General features: G+C 39.1%; 1 protein-coding gene across 1 annotated transcript in view; it reads right to left on the bottom strand.

Annotated features, from left to right (window-relative positions):
* apoltp (apolipoprotein lipid transfer particle homolog) overlaps positions 1-21,250 on the bottom strand; it is a 35,498-nt gene that overhangs the window by 5,876 nt on the left and 8,372 nt on the right. The window contains exons 19-60 of the mRNA XM_088430217.1: positions 20,779-20,961; positions 20,567-20,658; positions 20,072-20,238; positions 19,745-19,898; positions 19,602-19,678; positions 19,098-19,278; positions 17,974-18,129; positions 17,512-17,645; positions 16,867-17,025; positions 16,443-16,626; positions 16,150-16,361; positions 15,373-15,561; positions 15,146-15,288; positions 14,909-15,068; positions 14,727-14,810; positions 13,867-14,004; positions 13,602-13,718; positions 13,425-13,517; positions 12,474-12,694; positions 12,193-12,386; positions 11,882-12,118; positions 10,850-11,079; positions 10,587-10,751; positions 8,826-9,926; positions 7,541-7,912; positions 6,984-7,265; positions 6,395-6,730; positions 6,191-6,322; positions 5,538-5,690; positions 5,355-5,471; positions 5,110-5,283; positions 4,095-4,299; positions 3,382-3,536; positions 3,195-3,307; positions 2,941-3,022; positions 2,714-2,851; positions 2,301-2,463; positions 1,304-1,419; positions 1,069-1,215; positions 784-897; positions 589-705; positions 337-495 (exon numbers count right to left, since the gene is read on the bottom strand). Of these exons, the coding sequence (XP_088286343.1) occupies positions 337-495; positions 589-705; positions 784-897; positions 1,069-1,215; positions 1,304-1,419; positions 2,301-2,463; positions 2,714-2,851; positions 2,941-3,022; positions 3,195-3,307; positions 3,382-3,536; positions 4,095-4,299; positions 5,110-5,283; positions 5,355-5,471; positions 5,538-5,690; positions 6,191-6,322; positions 6,395-6,730; positions 6,984-7,265; positions 7,541-7,912; positions 8,826-9,926; positions 10,587-10,751; positions 10,850-11,079; positions 11,882-12,118; positions 12,193-12,386; positions 12,474-12,694; positions 13,425-13,517; positions 13,602-13,718; positions 13,867-14,004; positions 14,727-14,810; positions 14,909-15,068; positions 15,146-15,288; positions 15,373-15,561; positions 16,150-16,361; positions 16,443-16,626; positions 16,867-17,025; positions 17,512-17,645; positions 17,974-18,129; positions 19,098-19,278; positions 19,602-19,678; positions 19,745-19,898; positions 20,072-20,238; positions 20,567-20,658; positions 20,779-20,961 (7,846 nt within the window). The remainder of the gene's footprint in view (positions 1-336; positions 496-588; positions 706-783; positions 898-1,068; positions 1,216-1,303; positions 1,420-2,300; positions 2,464-2,713; positions 2,852-2,940; positions 3,023-3,194; positions 3,308-3,381; positions 3,537-4,094; positions 4,300-5,109; positions 5,284-5,354; positions 5,472-5,537; positions 5,691-6,190; positions 6,323-6,394; positions 6,731-6,983; positions 7,266-7,540; positions 7,913-8,825; positions 9,927-10,586; positions 10,752-10,849; positions 11,080-11,881; positions 12,119-12,192; positions 12,387-12,473; positions 12,695-13,424; positions 13,518-13,601; positions 13,719-13,866; positions 14,005-14,726; positions 14,811-14,908; positions 15,069-15,145; positions 15,289-15,372; positions 15,562-16,149; positions 16,362-16,442; positions 16,627-16,866; positions 17,026-17,511; positions 17,646-17,973; positions 18,130-19,097; positions 19,279-19,601; positions 19,679-19,744; positions 19,899-20,071; positions 20,239-20,566; positions 20,659-20,778; positions 20,962-21,250) is intronic.

The raw sequence follows: 21,250 nt of genomic DNA, 5'->3' as shown, positions 1-21,250 counted from the left end.
TATCTTTTGCATTGCATAGCAACTACTGTACTGTACATGTCAGTCTGAGTCAACGGGTCTAGATTTGTGCACCATTAATGTTTGCAATGAAGTGACCGGTGTTTTTATCAAGGACTGTGATTTGATAGAGAGAAAATCCCAAACGAATTGTGTATTGTTAGAATTCTATTTATTCAAACTATTTTTATATATTGACATCACTGGTAGTTTTGGATTGATTGAATTTGATGTTCTCTGCAAAAATGACTGTTCCAATGTGAAACTGCATACAGACTGACACATTTAATTTATTCTATTATGTCAGTTTAGTTACCTGAAAGGGAGTCGCATACTTACGGGCTGTGGGGGGCAGAGGCTCAGCAAAACTGTGTACTCAAAGCGATCCCTGAGGTTGGTTTGGATTTTAGTTAAGATTGAATGTGAAGGGCATGGTGCGGGAGACACCTTATCCAAGCCAATATTGACGTGGAGACTGTGCATTCCTCGTGCACCTTTCTAATGACAGATAACAAAATCAGATATGCAAGAAGAGGGAGAAGCTACTGGATCTTTCAGTCGAGGGTCAAAGCTTTTGCACGCTGGGTGTACCTGATACTTCATGCCTTGTTTTACACTCTTGTTGTCCCATCTCAGCTCAGCATTTTGTGAGTATAGGTTTTGTTCCTGGCTGATGGAGAAACAACCTTTGACGGGAGACACCGCCATCTAAATCACACACAGATAGACTGGTTCTGATTAAAGCTGGAACTTTGATTAAGATTGACACCGTGTTTGCCTTCTTACCTTTTGGGTTGACAACTGAGCGCATGCCTGTCTCCTGCTGGAGTTCGGTTGCCATCGTTTGTTTAGGGTGATAGAGATGTTGACAGGCATTCCACTGATCCAGGACAAATGGGTCTACGGTGCAAAAATATAGAAGGATACACTCATTTATGTGTAAAAACTTATGACAATGCCAAATATTTACGAGCAACTCAGGACTGCAAAAAGAAAGTGAATTCAAGCAATATTTTACTGCGGTATAAATGTCTGAAAATGTATGACATGATCATGAACATAAACCGCCACCTGCTGGAAGCTGCGCTGCTCTGTCTCAGAGCTGTGCGAGAGAGTGTGAAAGGAAAGTTGGCTAAGTAATGAAGAGAAAGGCTGTTTCAACTGCAATTTGGTCTCATTCATATCCTTGGATTGACTCCACAAGTTTAGAGCTTTGACCTTGAAATAGACAAACCGCAAATAAGTTAAAAACAGTCCTCACTAAAATAGATGACAGTCATCAGCTTTACTGTGTGTGAAAGGCAACCTGTTCCAGTTGACCATGTCTCATCCAGCTGAGGGAAATGCTGTCCAAATGGCCTTGTAAAGAGCGCTCTACTGCCACTTCCAAATTCGTCAAACGAGGCTGGCACTTGATCTGAACTACAGTTAATAACAGGACTGCATCATCAAAAACTGCACACTTGAGGTGGGTCATTTTTTTCACACACTGATATAAGAAATATGACAAAAGGCAGAGAAAAGGGGGTACATGGACTGAATGAAATATTGTATGTCCATCAACAACATTCAAGTTGACACAGAATAAAGAAGTAGTTTGTCTGGAGTAGCACATTAAAAAAAGATCCGTGTGTGATGAGGGAAATTATCCAATTTCAGTTATTTGATCCAAACATTATTGTCTATCATCAATTACAGTGGTGCCTTGTGATAAGATTCCTGACCAGACTTAACTCAAAACACTTATATGTCAAAGCATCATTTGAATGAAGGAAAATGCACTTAATCTTTTACAGCCTTTCAAAAAAAGTTTGTAAAGTGTTTTAAGAAGGGGAAAACAATAACGTTATCATATTTCACTGTATAAACACATAAGATCATGACGAACAGAGAGTTTTAAAAAAAAAAAAGAGTTTTGCCATGTTTTTTATTTAATTCAACTGACAAAGTGCTGCACCTCCCACTGAGTGGGCCTTGGCCACCACAGGGCAGTATAATAGAGACAGACAAACACAAAGACGCTTCACAATAGACTTGTAAACCGCCATTATAATAATTCTTTGCAGACGCTAAAGAATACATGCTTGTGAGTATTGTTAAGTATGTCAATAAAGGGTTAGGGTTAGGGTTACTTAGGTTAGGGTTAGGGTAATTATGTTACTTATATCAATAAGGCATCACTGTAATTTGGAATGCAGTAAATGCACTGGTGGAGTACTTGAGTGCAGCTGGATATTATACACATTACATGAAAAAAAGCTTCTTATTTGTGAGTTTCTATGGAATTTTGACATAATACTTACATTTCAGGGTCTGATTCCCAATCTTCAGTGATGGCGGTGTCATGTAAAGACCCGAAAAACTAAACTCCTGCTTTCCCCACAAAGCTCCATGTTGTACTAAGTAACTCCAATTTCTGGCTTCATAAACAGTCTTCACTGCAACAGTCCTTGGAACAAGTTTTAACTGTAGAACACAGACGGGTTACAGTGTAGTTATTAACTTGGATTTATCAAAGAGTGATGGGTGGCACTCCTGGAAATGTGTTTTCTCATTGAGAGTATTGCAAGCAGCCTTTTTTCGTGAGTGCATCTTGGCATATCTTTCATTCTTCTGCCAAGCCTCACGATCTGTAAAACCGTTACCACTCAGACCCACCAGGAGAAGCCACACCTTGGCACGGTTGGTTCAATGTCTGTGTACACCAACACAATACCTGAGGGTATGAGTGTTTGAGCTCCAGAGATTGTCTGTATCCGCTGTCAATCACCGTCAACTCCCCATGGCTCCACAGCCGCCTCTTGCCGGACAACACCTCCAACAAACCTCCAACACTGGATTGGGATTGGTTCAACTGAAGAGAAGAAGATAAAAAACACTCATTTGTTTGGAAATGTCAAATCCACGCTGGTCATACCTCAGCATGTTTAGTATACAACCAACCTGTGAGTGGAAATTGAGTTGTGATGGCAAGTAGATCTGCATCTTGGGAATACTCTGAACCACTTTCACAAGCAGGTCCTTGCTAGACAAAACATTTTGTCATCTGTTTATTTCTAGATACTACGAAGGCATTAGCCGCCTGGTCGAAACATTATGATCCATTTGCTATAAATCTTTGATCATCTATTCATGGCAGTGATATATAGTGACAGGTAGAAAGATTAAACACAACAATGCATTGTTTCCATGCTTACTTGTTGGGCAGATGGTGTCCTTGGATGATGATAGCAAGTGAGGATGTGAGTTCAGGGTTCACGGCCACTGAGCACTTCAGCTGTGACCCAGAGAGTCTTCCCCATGTTTCAACCTAAATGAACAAAGATGGTTGGCAAGCTACAAACAGTTCTGCCATTGGTTCTGCTCTGAGTTTCTCATGTTTACTTGCAAAGCAGGACTTGAGTCTCCAGCTTTAACATGCGTGAAAGTAACTCTGCCTTCTTTGGACACACCATGCAGCCCCCAACCGACCAAATCTCCAACCAAGCGAATCCTCCAAACTTGATTATGAGCATTCACTAAGATGCTCCTTACAGAACCTGTAATCATGTCATTTCACAGAATGGGTGATTAAAAAGTGTGACATACTTGATGGAGATTTAGCATAAACAAAAGCTCACATGGGAAAATCAAGTGACCCGATTATGGATTTTTTTTTCTTTGAGCTACGTCGTGGATGATTTTTTTTTCTCGCTTGAATTGCAAGAAAAATGTTGAGATACAAGCACTGTATGACATGATCACAACCAGCTGCAGCCTGGCATTTAGTGAACATTCTTTACGTTACTATTTTTGATTAAGATACTTATGATATGAAGTGTCTGGAATTGAATTTCTGGTCTCTTAAAAATTTGGAAATACATCCCTGGCATTGAATGAGTAAAGTATCGGGGATTGAATGTCTGGATTTTTAAAATAACGTGAAAATATGTACCCGGCATTGAATGAGTTAATCAAACAACCTTATTTTAAGAAAAAGAATATATATATATATATATATATATATATATATATATATATATATATATATATATATATATATATATATATATATATATATATATATATATACATATATATACACAAACCAATCTGACCTTTAAAGTGAATGGTCACTGCAGCGTTGAGACTGAAGCGTTTACATGTTTGATTTGAAGGCAATGGAGCATAGGAGAGAAGTACAGATAGACGTCCATCAACCGAGCTAACATTCACACCCGAGTCCAGCAGCTTGTGCCTGTCTACAGAAAGCAGAGCCCTGGACTGAAGCAGGGATGATGTCCCTTGTATGGAACATAAGCCCTTCAAGACAATAGGACATGAACATGAATTAATTTATGCATAACAGTTGTATGGCATGATAAAACAGGCAGATCTTTAATGTCAACATTAAAAGCAACAGTTTCAGTTGTATTTTTTTAATGCACTTCTTAGTTTTGGATCTCATTGGATTGTAGTCAACCCCGATTTATTGCAGTGGATACATGCTAGACCCCCACAATAAGTAAAAAAGTGGGATGAGACAGAGTATATATGGAATACATTTACATTTTATGACTCCATCTTAAAAACATGAAAGTCTGTTTAAAACACTTGAGAAAGTACTCTCTAAAGCAGGGGTGCTCAATGCCTAGATCGTAGTCAACCGGTAAACCGCCAGGGTAGTGTTGGTCGACATCGCACCACATGGGGGATAAAAAGTCAAGTGAAATAAGCATGCCAATCGAATAATAAATAAATAAATAAATAAATAAATAAATAAATAAATAAATGATGTTGTTTATATCGGAAGCTGTTGACTCTCCGGGGTTAAAAGATGATCAAATAGACCATAGTTAGGACCATGCTTCCTAGAGGATTTTCAAAATAAAAATGTTCTAAGGCCGTTAGTGTCATACACTATTTTTTATGCAACAGTTTATTTTGAAACATTCACTGAATTTTTAACAAAATTTGGATGTTTTACTATAATGGAGTAAATGCACTTGTGGCCCAACAACACACATACACATTTTTTCAGAGCATATCTGTCGCACTCCCAATTCAACAAAGTTTTTTTTTCAAGGGCATCAAAAACGGCTGGTCACACCGAGCATCCATATAGCGCCGTACCTCGATATTTTGTGGTATTCCGCTTTGCTGCAACCAAGGGAAACTGTGCCACATGATTGTTCCTATCTCCTTGGTCATGGAAAAACTTTTAACATGTAGTTTCAGTCCTACTTGCTGATGCCCAAATCGGGCCTTCATGGTTAAAGCCTTCCCTTCAGAAGACACAACCTCCACCTGCACAACCAACACAAAAGTTTACAAAATATTGTCTCTGCAATTTTCAATTGGTGACTGGACAAATCTACCTGGATACTACTGTCTCCTGGGACTCCCATTGAATTCAGATAGCTCAATGTATGCCTGAAATGGCTCTTCACGATAACCGTCTGAAATGTTTTCTCGATGCTCATCTCTTGATTTAGCTGTAATCCAGACAGGGCAAATTGAGATTTAAAAAGTCCAACAAAACATCCCACAACCTTTCTTACCTTTTGGTTCTGTGCTCTGCAGTGTATTCTGTAAAAAAATGACTGATTTCCATGATTCCCAGAACTCAGTGACATTTCAGTTTCAGAAGTGAGACCGAGCTTGTTTAACAGAGGCATGGAGTGGTTGAAATGGAGCAATACCTCATTTTGTGCCTGAACAATAAAAAAATAAGTGGCATTATTAAAGATCCCTGATAGGACCTCTACATGTAGTGTATATTGGGTGCTTGGCTCTCGACGGAGGCGGACATGTTTTTCTCTTCTTGCCGTGTTGTCTTCCTCTGACAGTCAATTGTGTTGAATGTTTCTTGGACGGTTCAAATGTGTTAAGTCAAAATTGTGTTGCCTTGTATTGCAGGTGTAACGACAACAAAGGCTATCTTGTCTTATTTTGTCTTATCTTATCTTATCTCTAAGTAAAGTCACATGTTATATTGTACTATAAATAAAAATGATCTCTCCTACTTACTCCTTTAACATATCTCAACCGATTCAAGTTAGCCAGCTGACTCTAGTAAGGATAAGAGGCTAGAGAAAATGGATGGATGATTAAAAACAGTCCAGCAAGTCTTAGACTCTATATTTCGGCTCTCCAGTATTAGTATGCAATTCCTACAAAAATTACATTCTTTAGTTATTTATGATTTTCAAACCTTGGTTTTCTTAAGAGCAACTAATGAATGCAACTCAGCATTGTCTATTGCGATGGAGACTTGAGATTCAGCTAAAGTTGGGGTGGCACTCAAGGACCCAGACACCTGCATCATTTCTGGACTACCCCACGCCTAAAAAACACATATGAATGAGCATGTGAGAACTTAAACCAAATAAGAAGCAACTGTGAAATCATGCGCTACCTGAATCATACTGCAATTGTTGTGATACACTAGTGACCCCTGCAGGCCGGGGCGTGAAATCCCAAATCCTCTAGCGCCAACAGCACATTGATCAAATAGAATAAGGAGCTCTGTGGTGTACTGTTGTTTCCCAGGTTTGCCTGTTAGCATCACTTTGCTGTGCTCAGGGAATTTTCCCAGAGCAGGATGTTTATGCCTGAGCTCAACCTCCACACTTAACTCTGGCCAAGCTTGTGCAACAAGCTGCAGGAAACTCCTCATGCCGTTCAAATTTGCATCCACCACGGCTGCCCATTTACCCTTACTTTCTTGCCACACTGATCCATTCAACTGGGCCTGAGGAAAAAAAAAATAGCAAGAGACACGGAAAATAGTTTATAGGTCCAACCTATGAAGATCTGACACGGGGGAAAAGACATTTTGAATTATTGTTTATTGTAGCCACAATTTACTTTTTTTTACCTATCTCAAGCGCCATAGGAATTATCTGAAAATCTGGCAATGTTTTTTATTTTCCATACCCTACCTGCAAAGTAGGGCAATCCGACAGCAGGGTCCAGAGCTCCCGCTCCCCGTCTTGGTCCTTAACAAATCTTATCTGACAGGCTCCAACTTTTAGGAACAGAGCCCCAGTATTCTCAGAGCCACTTGCAGCAGTGGCCTCGACGATTATCATCTGAGGAACTCCTCTGGTCCTCAAGAGAGAGAAAGTGTGTGTAAGGTTTGCAAAGAAATGTGGGGAGCTGCAGGACTCTTGTAGCTCAAAAGTGAGGTCCTGGTTGTCTGCCTTCAGAGAAGAGCTGATCATTCGACTGCATGGAAGTACAGATAAAGATCCCTGAAGAACCAGGCTCATAGGAATGATTGTTCTCTGTGGAAGAGGAAACGTGATGAGAAGCATTTTTCTGACTTGCGTAAAGTCATATTGTTTCAGAAGGGAAAAATGTTGGAATCTTAAAAAGGATTTGGGGGGAAAATGTTACGAAAATAGTCATATTTTTCCAAGATAAAATTCAATTGTTGTATGATACTAAAGTCAAATCTTAATGAGGGATTAAGGTCATACATTCAAAGGACTAAATTCTTGAAAAATTATGTCTCTTTATTTTCAGTTTAAAAAAAAAAGAGAGCCAGAGCTGTTCTTACCTGTAAGACAGGGCAGTAGCTGATCACATTCACACTGTAAGAAAATCCATTGCTATGTGCTTCTGAAGATTTGGACTCATTCAAAAGGCCACTGAACTGACAGTTTCCAATCTCCAGACCAACCTTTACAACAGGCTGGTGAGCAGATGAGACGCTGATGACCATTGTGCCATTAGAAGGACACCCCAGTGCTTGTATTGCCTCAATCGACTGCTGAACAGTCGCGTTCAAGTTAAGACTAGGCTGAAATGTAAGTGACAAAGTAATGCTGGCTTGCTGGTTTTCCTGAACCAGAAGATCAATGCTGGCATTTGCAGAAGAACCAGAACGGTTGATAGAGATGTTCAATGATGTTTTTGAGGGTAGTAGCGTCTAGAAAACAAAAAACAGGAAAAACTAAAGTCAGCAACAGGTTAATCATCCATTTTTTAACCTCATGTCATTCATTAGTTAACCCAAGGTAATTTCAACCTCGAGTGGAAAGATGAATTAAAGTCCATGTAAAGTGAATATATATGTTTGTTCTAAAAGTACGGACAGAAAACGTTTGGGTTTGACATCAAAAGACTAATAAAGACATTTCCTCCATCACCCAAAACCCATTCTAAATTCATGCTCTGTAAAGTTTAAATCTGGAGAATCACTTGACTTTTTACTTCCCGTTGGGTTTTGGATCATTATCTTAATGCATGATGTATGACGTTAATTCCAACCCTTTGAAGGCAGTTGCTGATGTCACAAACACTTGTTTTAGGGTCTTTTTTTTGGTCATTTTTTTCAGGGTTTTCCATTTGGTTTTATTGGCCATGGCAAATGTTAGTTAATTGTTCTGATTTTCTTTTTTTCCCCTCAACTTTGCAATTCCTTCTTTTTCACTCACCTACAGTATTCTCGCTTAGACTGGCTTCTCAAACTTTAAAGCCAAATTCCAAACTCAATGTAGACATTTGAAATATTTATGTAATGCAACAAAACACATCTGTCAAGAGATCAAAAACTTTTGTTCATGTGGGAAAGTGGGTGGGTTCAAAAAAGGCGGTATAATATTCCAAGTGTATAATAAACACAGTATTATAAAAAATAAAAACAGAAATGTTGATCTCCTCAACACGTCAAACTCAAATGTTTTCGGTCTCTCTTGTTGCAACACATTTGGAGAAGAGCACACTAAATCATTTGTGCAAAAAAGGAAAGTTGTGAGTCATCTCCATGATGAAAATGTCTCTTCTGCTTTCCCTTAGCTCGGAAACAAGATTTCTGTCATGCATCTTGTTTCGTATCTAACCTTCAGAAAGACACATTGCTGATGAACAAAAACATTCCACTGGCGCCTCCTGTCCTCTTCTGTCTTTTGTTGATTCAGCAGGAGTACGGAACACTCATCACTTTCCAGCTGAAACTGGGCTTGACCAGCTGTGGACAGCACATCCACAGTGAGTTCTCTTGGTACTCCTTGAGACACATTTTGGTGAAGCGTCATCCTGAGTGAGGGGGAGGAGTCAAACGCCATGGTGATGTCTGATTGAGCAAAGACGGTTTGGACAGAGAGTTGAGCGCTACCACTGAGCACGGTGTCGTGGAACTGACCAGAACCTTGAATGTCTAGTGTGTTTGGGAGGATTGTGAAGCGGGAGGCCCATTGATGCTGGAAGGTCCACTTCAGTTCTGCCTTCCGTTCCTTCAGTATTAGAGAGAGGATGCAATGGATGGAGTCTTTTTGGTTTTGGAAGCGGAGAGCAGCTTTCAGTCCATCTTTCGCTGCTTGACCATGTGCTATTAAAGCCATCTTCCGCAGTACCTGCCCATTGAGTCTTCTAATTTGCTCCAACACGAATCTTCCTTTCCCTTTGCAACGCAAAGACGCCAGCAGACTGGTGCCGACTGAATTCCACGATGTATTGATATCAGCCCAGATGTGACACCAGCTTTCCAATCTCATGCGACCGGTCATCTCAGCTTTGCGGATACTATTTGGACCCCCATAGGCAAGTTGGCCATGCCAGCCATAGAGTCCACCCTTCTCCACTCTCACACCCAAATTAAAGTCAGTTATCCAGAGACCAACCACCAACCCAATCCCCAGGGCCCACCTCTGGGGCCCAGGCCGGAGGAGCAACCTTAGGCCAGATTTTGTTGGCAACCCGTAATAACGTAACAGTCTCACAGAAGAATGTGTGAGGTTAGCTTTGAGCTCTCCCTGACCATTAGGATTCAAACAACCTTTTGCTTCTGCTCTGAGGTTCAGGTGTGCAAGTGACAGAGCATAGCAGAGCCTGCCATGGGGTCTATGAGAGCGAAATGCTCGTACCTCCGCTGGGTGACCAGCCACGTCTCCATAGCACTGTGCAGAGAGATGGTCTGCAGCTGTGTCCCCTGTGCAGTTCATCTGTGAAAACAAAACCTCCTGTTGTCAAACTTTGTTGTTCAAAGCAGAAACTAGGAAAGACAATAACATTGGAGGATAGCACATTAACGGATGTGAACCATGAGAACAATAAAACATACATGTCAAGGTCATGGCTTTGGATTACATCTTTTTATATGGCCCTAGTGTAAACTTGTCAAAGATTTTCCTAAACATCCATTCAAAAGAGCTACAAAAGTGATGAGTGCCAAAAGCAAGATAATCATTTAACATGATGGGGGTTCAAGTACATAAAATATATAGTAATAAAATGCAAGCCAACCCCATTTTTTAACAATAAAACATTTAACACTGCCCCATTTGTTTCAACTTGATATTCTAGTTAATATTGCATTAATAAGCATTCGGCAACCAAATCCACCCGTTTTTGTCCAACTGAGTGGCCAGCCATTTTGCTTGTCACTTGCTGTTGACTGAAAATGACATCACAGTTGATCAGATTAGGTAAAGACCATTCACAGCTCAGCTTGCGAGCATCACATGACCAAACTCAGAAAACATCTAATGATGGGGACCATGATGAAAATTGTCTGTCATTGTTCTTACTGCTTTTTTTTGTTTCAGGGTATAACAAGTCATCTTTGATAAAAGGTAAAAACATATATAGACATTAAAACTAACCTGCAAAGTGCCAGGTATGATCCCCTGCAGCAGCTTTATCTGTTGCCAAAATGACACCATGACTATAGCTGTGCTGTTTTCTGTTTGAACAACTACAAGGACATCAATAATTTTATCGTCTTCCATGTGAAATACCAGTCCTGCATCCAACCCAATGGTCTCTGTCTGTTAGATGAACAAACAAGAATGGCACAGGAGAATGAAAAAAATGATGTGATAGTGAAATTCATCTATTTAAAAAAAAAACAAACACTTTTGGACACCTCATATTGTGCTGTGGCTTGCATGGAGCTTGGTATGCCTCTTCTCTGTAGCGCTTTCACTTTGTGCTGCAACTTTGAGAGGATTTCCCATCGCGGGATAAGCTGGTTTGACCTTCCACCATTGAACTCTACTTTTAGGTGTTCAGATCCAGCCTGCAGTTCAGCAAAGGCTAACAATCGACTTTCGTCTTGGTCCCAACTCACCTGAACACTATTATTTGTAGGTAGACCTAATAGATTCACACAGCAGGAAAGGTTTACTTTTAAATCGCCAGTTAATCATTATACCGAATGGAAAAGAAATTCATAGCAAAACAGAATACAGTGGTGCCTTGAAACAGGTGATATTACTTTTAACTTTTTTCAAGATATGTGCACAGTTGAGGTTTTCAAAAACCAAACAGTTCAACAATCTTACAGCTTTTCCTGAAAGGTTTGTTGAGCTTAATGCTAACAATGTGAACCAACATAGACAAGTAAACAATTAGCATTCGCGTAAGTCATACATTTTTAAGCAACGATATACTGTAGACAGATAATGTAACTATATTCACAAGCACTAATTTGCCGCAAAGAACGACTATCAGGCCACTGCAGTTTATTGACGAACTGTGACCATCTTCATGTATATTTGTGTACATGTATAGTAATCCACTCAGTTTGCCAAAGTGAGCCCACAATATGGCAAAAGTTAATTTATGAACTACATTCAATAAATTATGTCAATATTGTGTGTACAACAATCTAGAATGCTATTTATGTTGTAAAATATGTCGTTACACAAATGTGTGTTGTTGGTTTTCTTTTGTGAAGGGGAGCTGGAATGGTTTAATGGCATTTTTAGTAGTTTCAATGGAGAAGGATGATTTCAGATGGGTGTTTTGCATTGTGTGTGTGTGTGGTCATTGAACAAATTAAACTCATATCAAGGCACCAATGTAAGGTAAATATTGATTTCAAAACCACAGTAAGAAAATATCAAATACATTGGACATCATTGGTTGATTTCATTAAGTGATAGTTACTGATTACCTGTGGCACTGAGTAGTTGGGATGAGTGAAACAGCTGGATGTAGACTTCACCCACCCCTTTTTTCTCCAATTGCCTACTCACATTCACACAAAAATTCTCAGCCCCCGACAGGACACACATCCAGCTATGGGTGGGAGACATTTTCTTTCCCAGCATGTCAAAAGGTTCTTCCTTTTCCTCTTGATGTTTCAGGTGCATGTGGTAAAACGTCTCCTCCACTCTAAATCTTACTTGCCCTAGAATCATTGGTAGAATTTTCAATCATAAAATAAAGAGTTAAAAATATATATATAATCAAGAATGATTTTACCTTCAATAATGGTGTCAGACAGTACAAATGTGCCATCTAATCCCAGGATGCAGGGCAAAATAGCGAGGCTAGAAATTGAATGTCTCAGCTTCCCTGAGACTGCAAGCTGCAGACCACTGTAGTTCCTGAGAGATCCTTTCAACTGAGCCAAGAGTGTGTTATGTCCCTCTGTATAGGAACCATGTAGATAAACACTAGAAGTCCAGAAAATGAAAAAGAAAAAGATTCAGATCTCAACACTTTCTTCTAAACTGGAGAAGACAAATGGAAGACACATATACCTGTGTCGGGACATGTTGGCCATCATTTCTACATGCAAGTCAGTGAGTCCATGAAGCAAACTCTGCGATAAGTTGAGCCTCAGAGACACAAATTTGTCTTCCTGCAGGAGTGAGTGAAAGATCTGGCTATCCAGTATGAGTTTGTCCTTCCCATCAGCCTTCACACGAATGGAGCTACTTCCTCTACCAGCTGGTGAGGACATGTCAACAGTGGCCTTTGCCTTAAAATGAAAATAGCAAAATTGAGACCCATAACATAGGGTAAACCTACCACATCGTCCAAACGCACGTGGGAGATTATGGTCCAATGAAACAAACCACCAACTTTTGGCCTTCTTTTCATCATGAGAAAACCAATTATAAAATTAGCATTTGATATAAGGCTGTTTTTCATTTTGATATTGGACCTTGGTCAAGGTGGAGGATATTATGAATATTTCAAAATAGACAGCTCTTAGCAAAAAAGATCAGGCTGCCACAAGATGTAAATGAGGCACTTTAAATGGATGCATGTTTTGTCTGATTCAAACTGAGTTTAAATGGACTAATTCTGAGCAAAACCTTGTCTTAGAGTGGCTGTGCACACTTTTGCAAGCATACTATTTTGTTTGTTTCTTTTACTTTTTTTTTAATAGAGATGTACAATTTACAGATCAAAGCGATGGTCGAAAGTGTCCTGGTAAATGTTATATTGGGTTACAACTTTGTTCATATTGTCATGATATTAGATTATTGAGTCCAGAAGAAACACGTTTATTCTCTTTAAAAATTATAGTGACAACATCAAATGGATTAGGTTGTCAATATCAGATGTTTTCACCATTATTATTTTGCCAAAAGGAATTTGCAGCATAGCTGTTCTAGTTGAATTGGATTCGTTCCCAAACACAACATTTCATATTTAATGTTGAGGCAAAAAATAGATTGTAAAATGTCATAAAATCAACCCACCTCTATAGATTTGGGAATTTTAGATTTGAAAGGATGCCTGAGAGATGAATAAAGAAGAATTCCATCTGAAGTTCCGTTGAGCTGTACTGAAAGCTAAAAAAAAAACGGAATTTCATAAAAGCACAAATTTGAAACCTGCAAGATTTACTTTAATGAAGACCACACATATTTACTCACTTGACACTCTTGCCGGTCGATTTTCAGTCTCCCTCGCACTAAATAATCAAATTCAGTGTTATTTTTGGGGCTCCAGCATACATCTCCCTCCACCAAAGCAAAAGCTGGAATTTGCAGCTGTAATAGCAAAATCTTCAACTTGTAAGAAGGTAGTGTCAAGGCCACACAGTCACCATCACATAACATTTCTTGGGTGTAATTTTGGCACAAAGCATTTTATCTGCTACTGTTGTTTCATCAAATTACCAGATTGTGACTAGTTTACCTGAAGTTGATGGCTGACGTTGCCTCGAACTTTAATCATTTGCTGACCTGTGTACAATGAATTAAAAATAATTTGCCCAGAGAAACTCATCTTCTCTTGGCTGCCGACTCTGAGCCTCCCCTGAATGTCTTTTTGGGTCTAAAGTAAAAAACAAAAAAGATGATACATGTTTAAGTCTGTTTAGGTGATTACAGAAGAAAATGAATAGCATTGTTTTTACCCTTGTCTTTAATTTATTATTTTAAGATGATGACATATCACCCAATTTAAAATATAAACAATTTTTTAAACCATTTGATATTTGAAATACTTACCTATTCAACTGCTGTCTACTATGTGTGATTTTTTTCAATATATTCATATTGCATTAGACAGAAATTTAGAAGAGTAAAATATTTATTAGTAGATGCAAAGAAACAATAAGCTGCATTCAGATATAAAATGCTACCTAATGTGTACGCTTACACTAAAGGAAGATTTAAAACGATTAAAACGCTTTAGTTTATACAATATGAAATGTAACATACAGTAACTGGTTGAAAGTCAAAATATGACAGACGGACGAACGGGTGGATGGACAGACGGATGAATGGGTGGTCTTGCAATTGCTTTACATATACTGGACTGCATGTTAGCTTTTCCTCTTAAAATAGTAAAAAAAATACTTTGAAAAACATTACAATAAAAATGAAATTTCCAGATGTTTTTGTGCCACTGTGTAAGCATTTACTCATATTGCCTCACATGCTGTATTACAGATTTTTTTGACAACGAGAGGTTGCGGTGATTTAAAACGTCTTAGAAACATTAAAGATACTTAAGAAATATCACTTTGGCAATGAGACTGTCAACTATCTTACTTGGTTGCTGGATGTGGTAACACAGATCTCACAGTCTGATGGAAATGTTTCAATGTTGAAAGGGTGGATCAGGGCAGAACAAACCTAAATATTAGCAGAGGCATTAGACAAAACACTCTCTTAATACAAAAATTAACAACCCACATTGTCCCATTGTACAATCATGATTTAATTCTACTCACAAAAGGTCTTGGTAGTTTGTAACCAATGGTCAGTGTGTGAATGATCTCATTATTGCCATAAAAGCCAGCTCTTGATTCCAAGATGTAAAGGCCTTTCAGAAGGTCCACCGTGAAAGTCTCCCTCAGGAGAAGCTTTTGAGGAAATGATTTGAAAGGCTGTCTGTGTGAGAAGGATTTCTTTACATCAAAATCACAGCGACAAAAGTTTACAAGGCTAAATGACAGTAGTGAACAGACCTAAGATAGAGCAATGCTGCTTTTTGGTACATCTTCTTATCCTTGTTCAATTCCTCCAAAGTCCCTTCAAATTCAAACTCTGTGGGGTGACTCTTGGGCTCCAACAAGCTCACCTTCAGTATCACTTGCCTCTTTTTCAAAAGCTTGAATGGAACAGTTGATAATATGGTAAATGTTTGTTCGACTAAGACAACAGCACGCAGTTTCATATTTGTGGTGGGGAGCACCTTATCAATGGTGTTCAGGGCAGCTGCAAAGGTGATGTTTTGTTTGTCGTAGCTGGATGACATCTGAAGGGTGACGCTAGATTTCTGGGACACCAGAGAGATGTCGCCTCTCAGAGGAGCAGTCCACACTGAGATTAGCGAACAGGAGGCTCTCATATTTTTCTTTCCTGTAAATCCCAGTCCTCCTATCTGGTGAGGGCGGAGACCACACAGTACATAAATGTGAAAGACTGAGTAGGGCATTTGAATAGAATGAATTCTGAAGGAATCCTGAGCAGGTTTAATGAGGTGAAGGACTCGAAGATGTGTTTGGAAGATCTCAAAACCAATGTCACTCCATACTATCGGCCATATTTTTGGAGATGGCACAGTGGCCCTTGAGCGTAAAATCTGGCGAACCACATCTAACTACCGGCATTTGGAAAAGGGCTTTGATACAAAGGAGATTCATACCAAAAGGGAAAGACTGTAGTTTTGTAACACCAGTCCTGGATCTTTTGTGACACGCCATATACTGTATATCGATAGACTTAACTGATCATTTGGGTCATATGACCTGACATATATAGTATGGATTCACACCTATGGACAATTTTAAATAGTTGAAAATTCTTGTGTCCAGGGACCCCTTATACAGGAGACATTTTTCCAATATTTATAATCCTTACTCCAATAGAAAAGAACTAGTACCCTAGTTTGAGAACCACTGATTAAAAAAAAATAATAATAAAAACACTAAATCTCAACTTGAATTAATGAGGTGAATTTCCACATTACTTGTAAGAATGTGACAGCTGGTGTGTGAAGCTTGAGATGGGCCTCCTTCTCACGGCCTTTATCCCTATAGCTAGCCTCCAGGATGAGATTCCGGACCGTCACCCATTTTTTGGCTGTCAGTTCAGAGGTGAGTTGTAGTGTGTGATGATGGTGCTGACTCAACTTGTGGGTAGTGTAAATGTACAACCACGGAGTATCCATATTAAAGGTTCCTGAGGAAGTCAGACGGTTGATCACTTCATACTGACACAAACAACATTTGTAAAATTTTGAAATAATACACTCAAAGTTACCTTCCCATTTCCTGTGTGGCGTGTCATCTGGAGGACATTTCCAGTACAAACTAGCCACAAGTGGTGTCAAGTTGTTGTAGTTCATTTTAAGATGAGTACTGCTCACAGACCCAATCTGTCTAAGGTGAGAGTGCAATAGCTGGGTGCGATAGTTCAAATCCTTTTCAGGAGCCTGGAAATTGAACTAAAAAGATTGAGGACATAATTAAGTCTTTCATGCACATTTGTGGGTGCTAATCAAAGTCTGAATAAACTGATGCATTGAACATGCAGAGAGTCAGAAAACAATATAAAGTATGCGGTATTAATTAGTACTCTAATGCAGCTCTAGTACACCAAGTTATGTTGCATCATTGGATTCAAAACAAACAGAAGAGAAACAGAATTTCAAATAAGTTAATATCACACTATAGGTTTTGTTTACCTCAAATGTGTAACTTGTGTGGTTTTCTGATGACTGATTTTTAAAGGACTGGCTTAGAAGCAGTGTGTGCTTGTTGTTGATCTCATCCCAGTGTTTACCATAGCTCACATCCACAGATGAACCTACATGGCTTGGGCTTTCTTCGTGTTGGAAGGTGATCTGGCAAGAACATGTAGAGGTTATGTGAGGCCTTCTTTGATGGCCTTAGCACTGTCTGAGGAAAACACATACATCTACAACCAGAATTATAATGTGTTCAACCAGACAATAATATTCGCAAGTCTATCCTAATTATTTTTGTAAATTTCACTTCCAGGATATACAGTAAATGTGGGTGTTAGATCATTTGATTTAATCAGAGTTTAGCTTCATGTGTATCTGCCTAGGGATATGTAATTTAAGCTATGTTATCAATTAGACTAATTTTTTTAACAATTAACGGTCCACATTCGACTCACAGTTGACCCACAGAAAAGTTTGCATTTTCCTTTCCTTCCTCTGATGGGAGGGTCAAAGCAAGCCAGGTTTGACTAGCAAAACACATTTACAGTATAGTATAACATAACCTTTGATTACACCTGTGATGCATACAATGTACTTATTTAACTTTTTCAAATGTTTTTGTTCTGTTACTAAAACATATACTTTGTGGTTGATAGGAGGCGTGTTGGAACAGTAGAACTCATGAGCAGCTCTCATTGCGTATGTGAGGTTTGCGTGCCTCTCACTCTTCACACTCTGGGATGTGTAGCACTCTTGATGTAGGTGCCGGGCATTACCTGCAATTGGGTCAAAGGACATGTATCTGTAGTAGTAATATTGATTTACCCATCACTACCGATAGTTTACTATGTAAATAGGTATTATAAAATGCAATCGAAATGGCCAATTTAAATTAGCTTGTGAGTAACTTTTTATTAGTGAAATAACCATGTCGGAAAACGCATTTCTAAAATCAGAGTTTTACAACCTCTGTTGACCCAAGGCTTCTATTTTCTACCTTAAAGAAAAAGCCTGCAGCATATCACCAAACAAACATGGCAGAAAAGGGATATACCATCTAGTGAAATAAAGAACCATGTTGCAGGATGTTTGTCTAACACTAACCACCTAGCCCATATTTCAGACGAAATGCAGAACTCCACAGCTGCTCTTTCTGTTCCATGAGTCCCAGCATTCTGCTGCCAACTACACCGGGTAAGAAGACCTCTGCCTCCAGAGAATACTGTCTGCTGTGGCTGTCCCTCCTTCGCTCCAGGGCCACTGCAGACAAACATTTTATTTTAGTCTGTTGTGAGAGCAGGCATGAATAACATTAATGCCAAAACTGTATTATGAGAGAGAGAGAGAGAGAGAGAGAGAGAGAGAGAGAGAATGAAAAGAGGGAGAAAGAGAGAGAACATTTTCTATGCCATGCCCCCCATGAAATTAAAAGTAATCCACATGCAAAATAAAGCACAAACGTTTTACAATGTATGCTTCTTTATTTTGCATGTGGATTATTAAGTAAAACATTGTTGCCCTGCTTTGACAAAACATATAAGTGCCTGTCGTGAAGGGGATTTCTAAATCATAAATAAAATACATAATGTTGTTTGAGCATTCCCTAAGATTTTCTTCCCCCTCTTGGCTCCCTCTCTAGCAGTAGCTTAGTCATAAAAGGTTTCTGTGGGGTGGCGAGGGTGCCATAACATTTTAGGCGATGGGTGCCCAGGGATGGCATGCAGTCAGGGTTTTATGAAATATATAGTTTCATTTAATCATCCATCCATTTTCCATAGCCACTTATCCTCACAAGTGTAGCTAGCTTGCTGGTGCTTTATTTGATCATAGAAATTCAAATTTAAGTATGCAGTTAACAGAAGAAAAAAAAGGTATCACAGGGCCTACGAATATTGCATGCATTTAAAATTGACAGAAAAATGTGGACGAGTGACAAGGGGTGGAAACCATGTAGCTCCACCTCTGTTTTCCAAATCAAAACAAACAGGTAGGTTGTAATATGTTGAAAAAAAATACCACAGGGATATATGTGAAGTGGCAAAAACAACATGAATGTAAAAATTACTTCATCAAGCCAGTTGCTCTAAGCATATATTTGTGCATACTTTTTCAGCCATTAAGTTTGCAATGGTTCTATTCATATCAGAAAAAAAATATCACTTTTGAAATTTTCCTATTTAGCTATAAAGCTAGATAAACTTTGTTGTCTGTCCCTGCTTGTTTTATACCAGAAAGTGATGCAGGTAGCCTGAAGACATTCTTCAGTGTGGCAGAAAAAGTCATCTTTCGGCCGAGTCCACGAGTAACATTGGCAGAGAGGATGATTGGATTTCTATCAGATGCCATTTTGGCTTCAAAGTGATAGCGTGTCCTAAGCTCTGAGATGAGAGTCTGTTTGTCCACCAAGCCCTTGAGTAAAGAAAATGGATTCAAATTAATTTATTAATATTAGACACACCAGCTCCAAGCATCAAGTAAGATCCCAAACAAGAGCTGTCAGAAAAGGAACTCCCTTCAATATATGATGACCATGCCTATATTTCCATCTCTGTTTTTTTAGTCTTTAGACTTACCTGTTAAAATGGAAACTGCAACCACATTCTGTCTCTGTTTCAAATAGTTTACTTCATTCCCCTTGGAAACATGTGACATCATGGTGATACAGTATGTCCTATATGTGCACCAATGAATGTAGCACTATGTATCTAAGTAACAGAGGGAATATTTCTTACCATAATATAATAATGAACACCATCAATTATGATCTCAAGTTTTGCAGTCTTTGTATTCCTCTCTTGCTCAAGTTGCCCTGAGAAAGTAGAACATCTTATGTATTCACAAATCAAGTCATATTAATTTTGCTTATCAAACAAACCTTGTACGAGGATACTTTTAAGGGGGTGCGATACCCTAAGCAAAAACCTTCGAGGGTTGAAGGCCAGGTCGAGTGACATGTCCCTGGGAATAGAGGACTTTGGAGTAGCAAGGAGGAGGTGGAAAGAAGCCTCTTTGGGAAACCAGCGGTCTACCTGAAAGCAAAAATGGGGTTTAATCATTTGCTAGTCTTAAAGCAGATGGCACTATATTAGTAGTATTAAATGGTTGTGTAAAAATTCAAACAATGATTGGTCTTTGAGCAATCAAATGCATGTATGAGAGAAAAACATTAAAAATACAGCATCATTTTTTTTATTTCTATTACCAGAGACATTGAGTAAGCAGCCTCAAGCAAGTAATAATGGAGACCTCTGTCCAATTTCAGCAGTCGAATGGATAGGTGGGTGGGACCTGAGGGTGGAAGTGAGATGCCCCCAGTGTCTAAAATGTAGGAGGCATTGGTGCAAAGTTGCCAGCCAACCATCTTTGACCCTGTGAAAAATGATCAGAAGAGGAAGGCATCTTAATTCTTTCATTTTCTTTTCTGACATTCCAACTTGAATGTCCCTGCTATGAAGTGGACAAGCTAACAACACTTAGGGTGTGCTTTTACATGCTGTTTGTTGTCTTTCCAATTTGTATTTGCTGTTTTATTCAGATTAAAGACTGAATTGAACATTTGTAATAAAATTGGATTCTAATATAATCCCTGCTATTTCTAGACTAAAAACATGAGAATTGCACAAAAGCAGGTAAATGTGTGCGTATTTAAAATATATTCTCTTCAGTGATGTTTGGAGTGTACATGGAAATGTCTTACAAGACTTTGGTGTGCAGGCAGTCTGCTGGATGCGGCTCTTTGGACCTTTAATCTCCTCTGTGTGATCGCCACTGAGTTGAAATACTCGGGAGCTGGAAAACGTATGCAGGTGTGTTTGGATCGTATAAGACAAAATACTCTGTCCTGCCTTATTCCCTTTACAAATGGTTGCTTATATAAGAATTTGCAGTGATTTTTGTCTATGCACTGACCTAAGAGAGAAAATGTCCATGGCATTCTCTGGCGTGTTTAGTGTGACTCTCAGATCTTGCCCCTCCTGCATGTGGATACTCCCATCCAGACTAGTGGAACTCACTAGTTCAGACATCCAGTCCACTGCTGCATGACCCAGGGTGCCATCAACCCCCATTCTGGCTGACAGGCGCACAAAAGCACTGGGGAAATAGACACAACTTAACACAGCTTGACACTGACAGAATCAAATTATGTTGCACCATGTCTGTGGAGAATCATTTGAGCATTCATTCCGTATGTACTAGCACACGCTTTGTCCTCCATCGTAACGCATTTTCAGCTCACTCGTATGAAAACTTTGGCATACCAGGAATATAAATAAATGTCATAAATGAGATTTGTGCACTAATGCACTAGTACACATCTGCACGTGACTTGTACCGTACTACTGGTGAAGTACAAGATGTTAGCTAGTAAGATGTCGTCTTG

This window comes from Hippichthys cyanospilos, chromosome 12 (assembly GCF_059441005.1).
Source record: "Hippichthys cyanospilos isolate Australia breed blue-spotted pipefish chromosome 12, RoL_Hcya_1.0, whole genome shotgun sequence".
Lineage (NCBI taxonomy): Eukaryota > Metazoa > Chordata > Actinopteri > Syngnathiformes > Syngnathidae > Hippichthys > Hippichthys cyanospilos.
The sequence above is the reverse complement of the archived record's forward strand: the minus strand, read 5'-3'. Positions and strand labels throughout refer to the sequence as shown.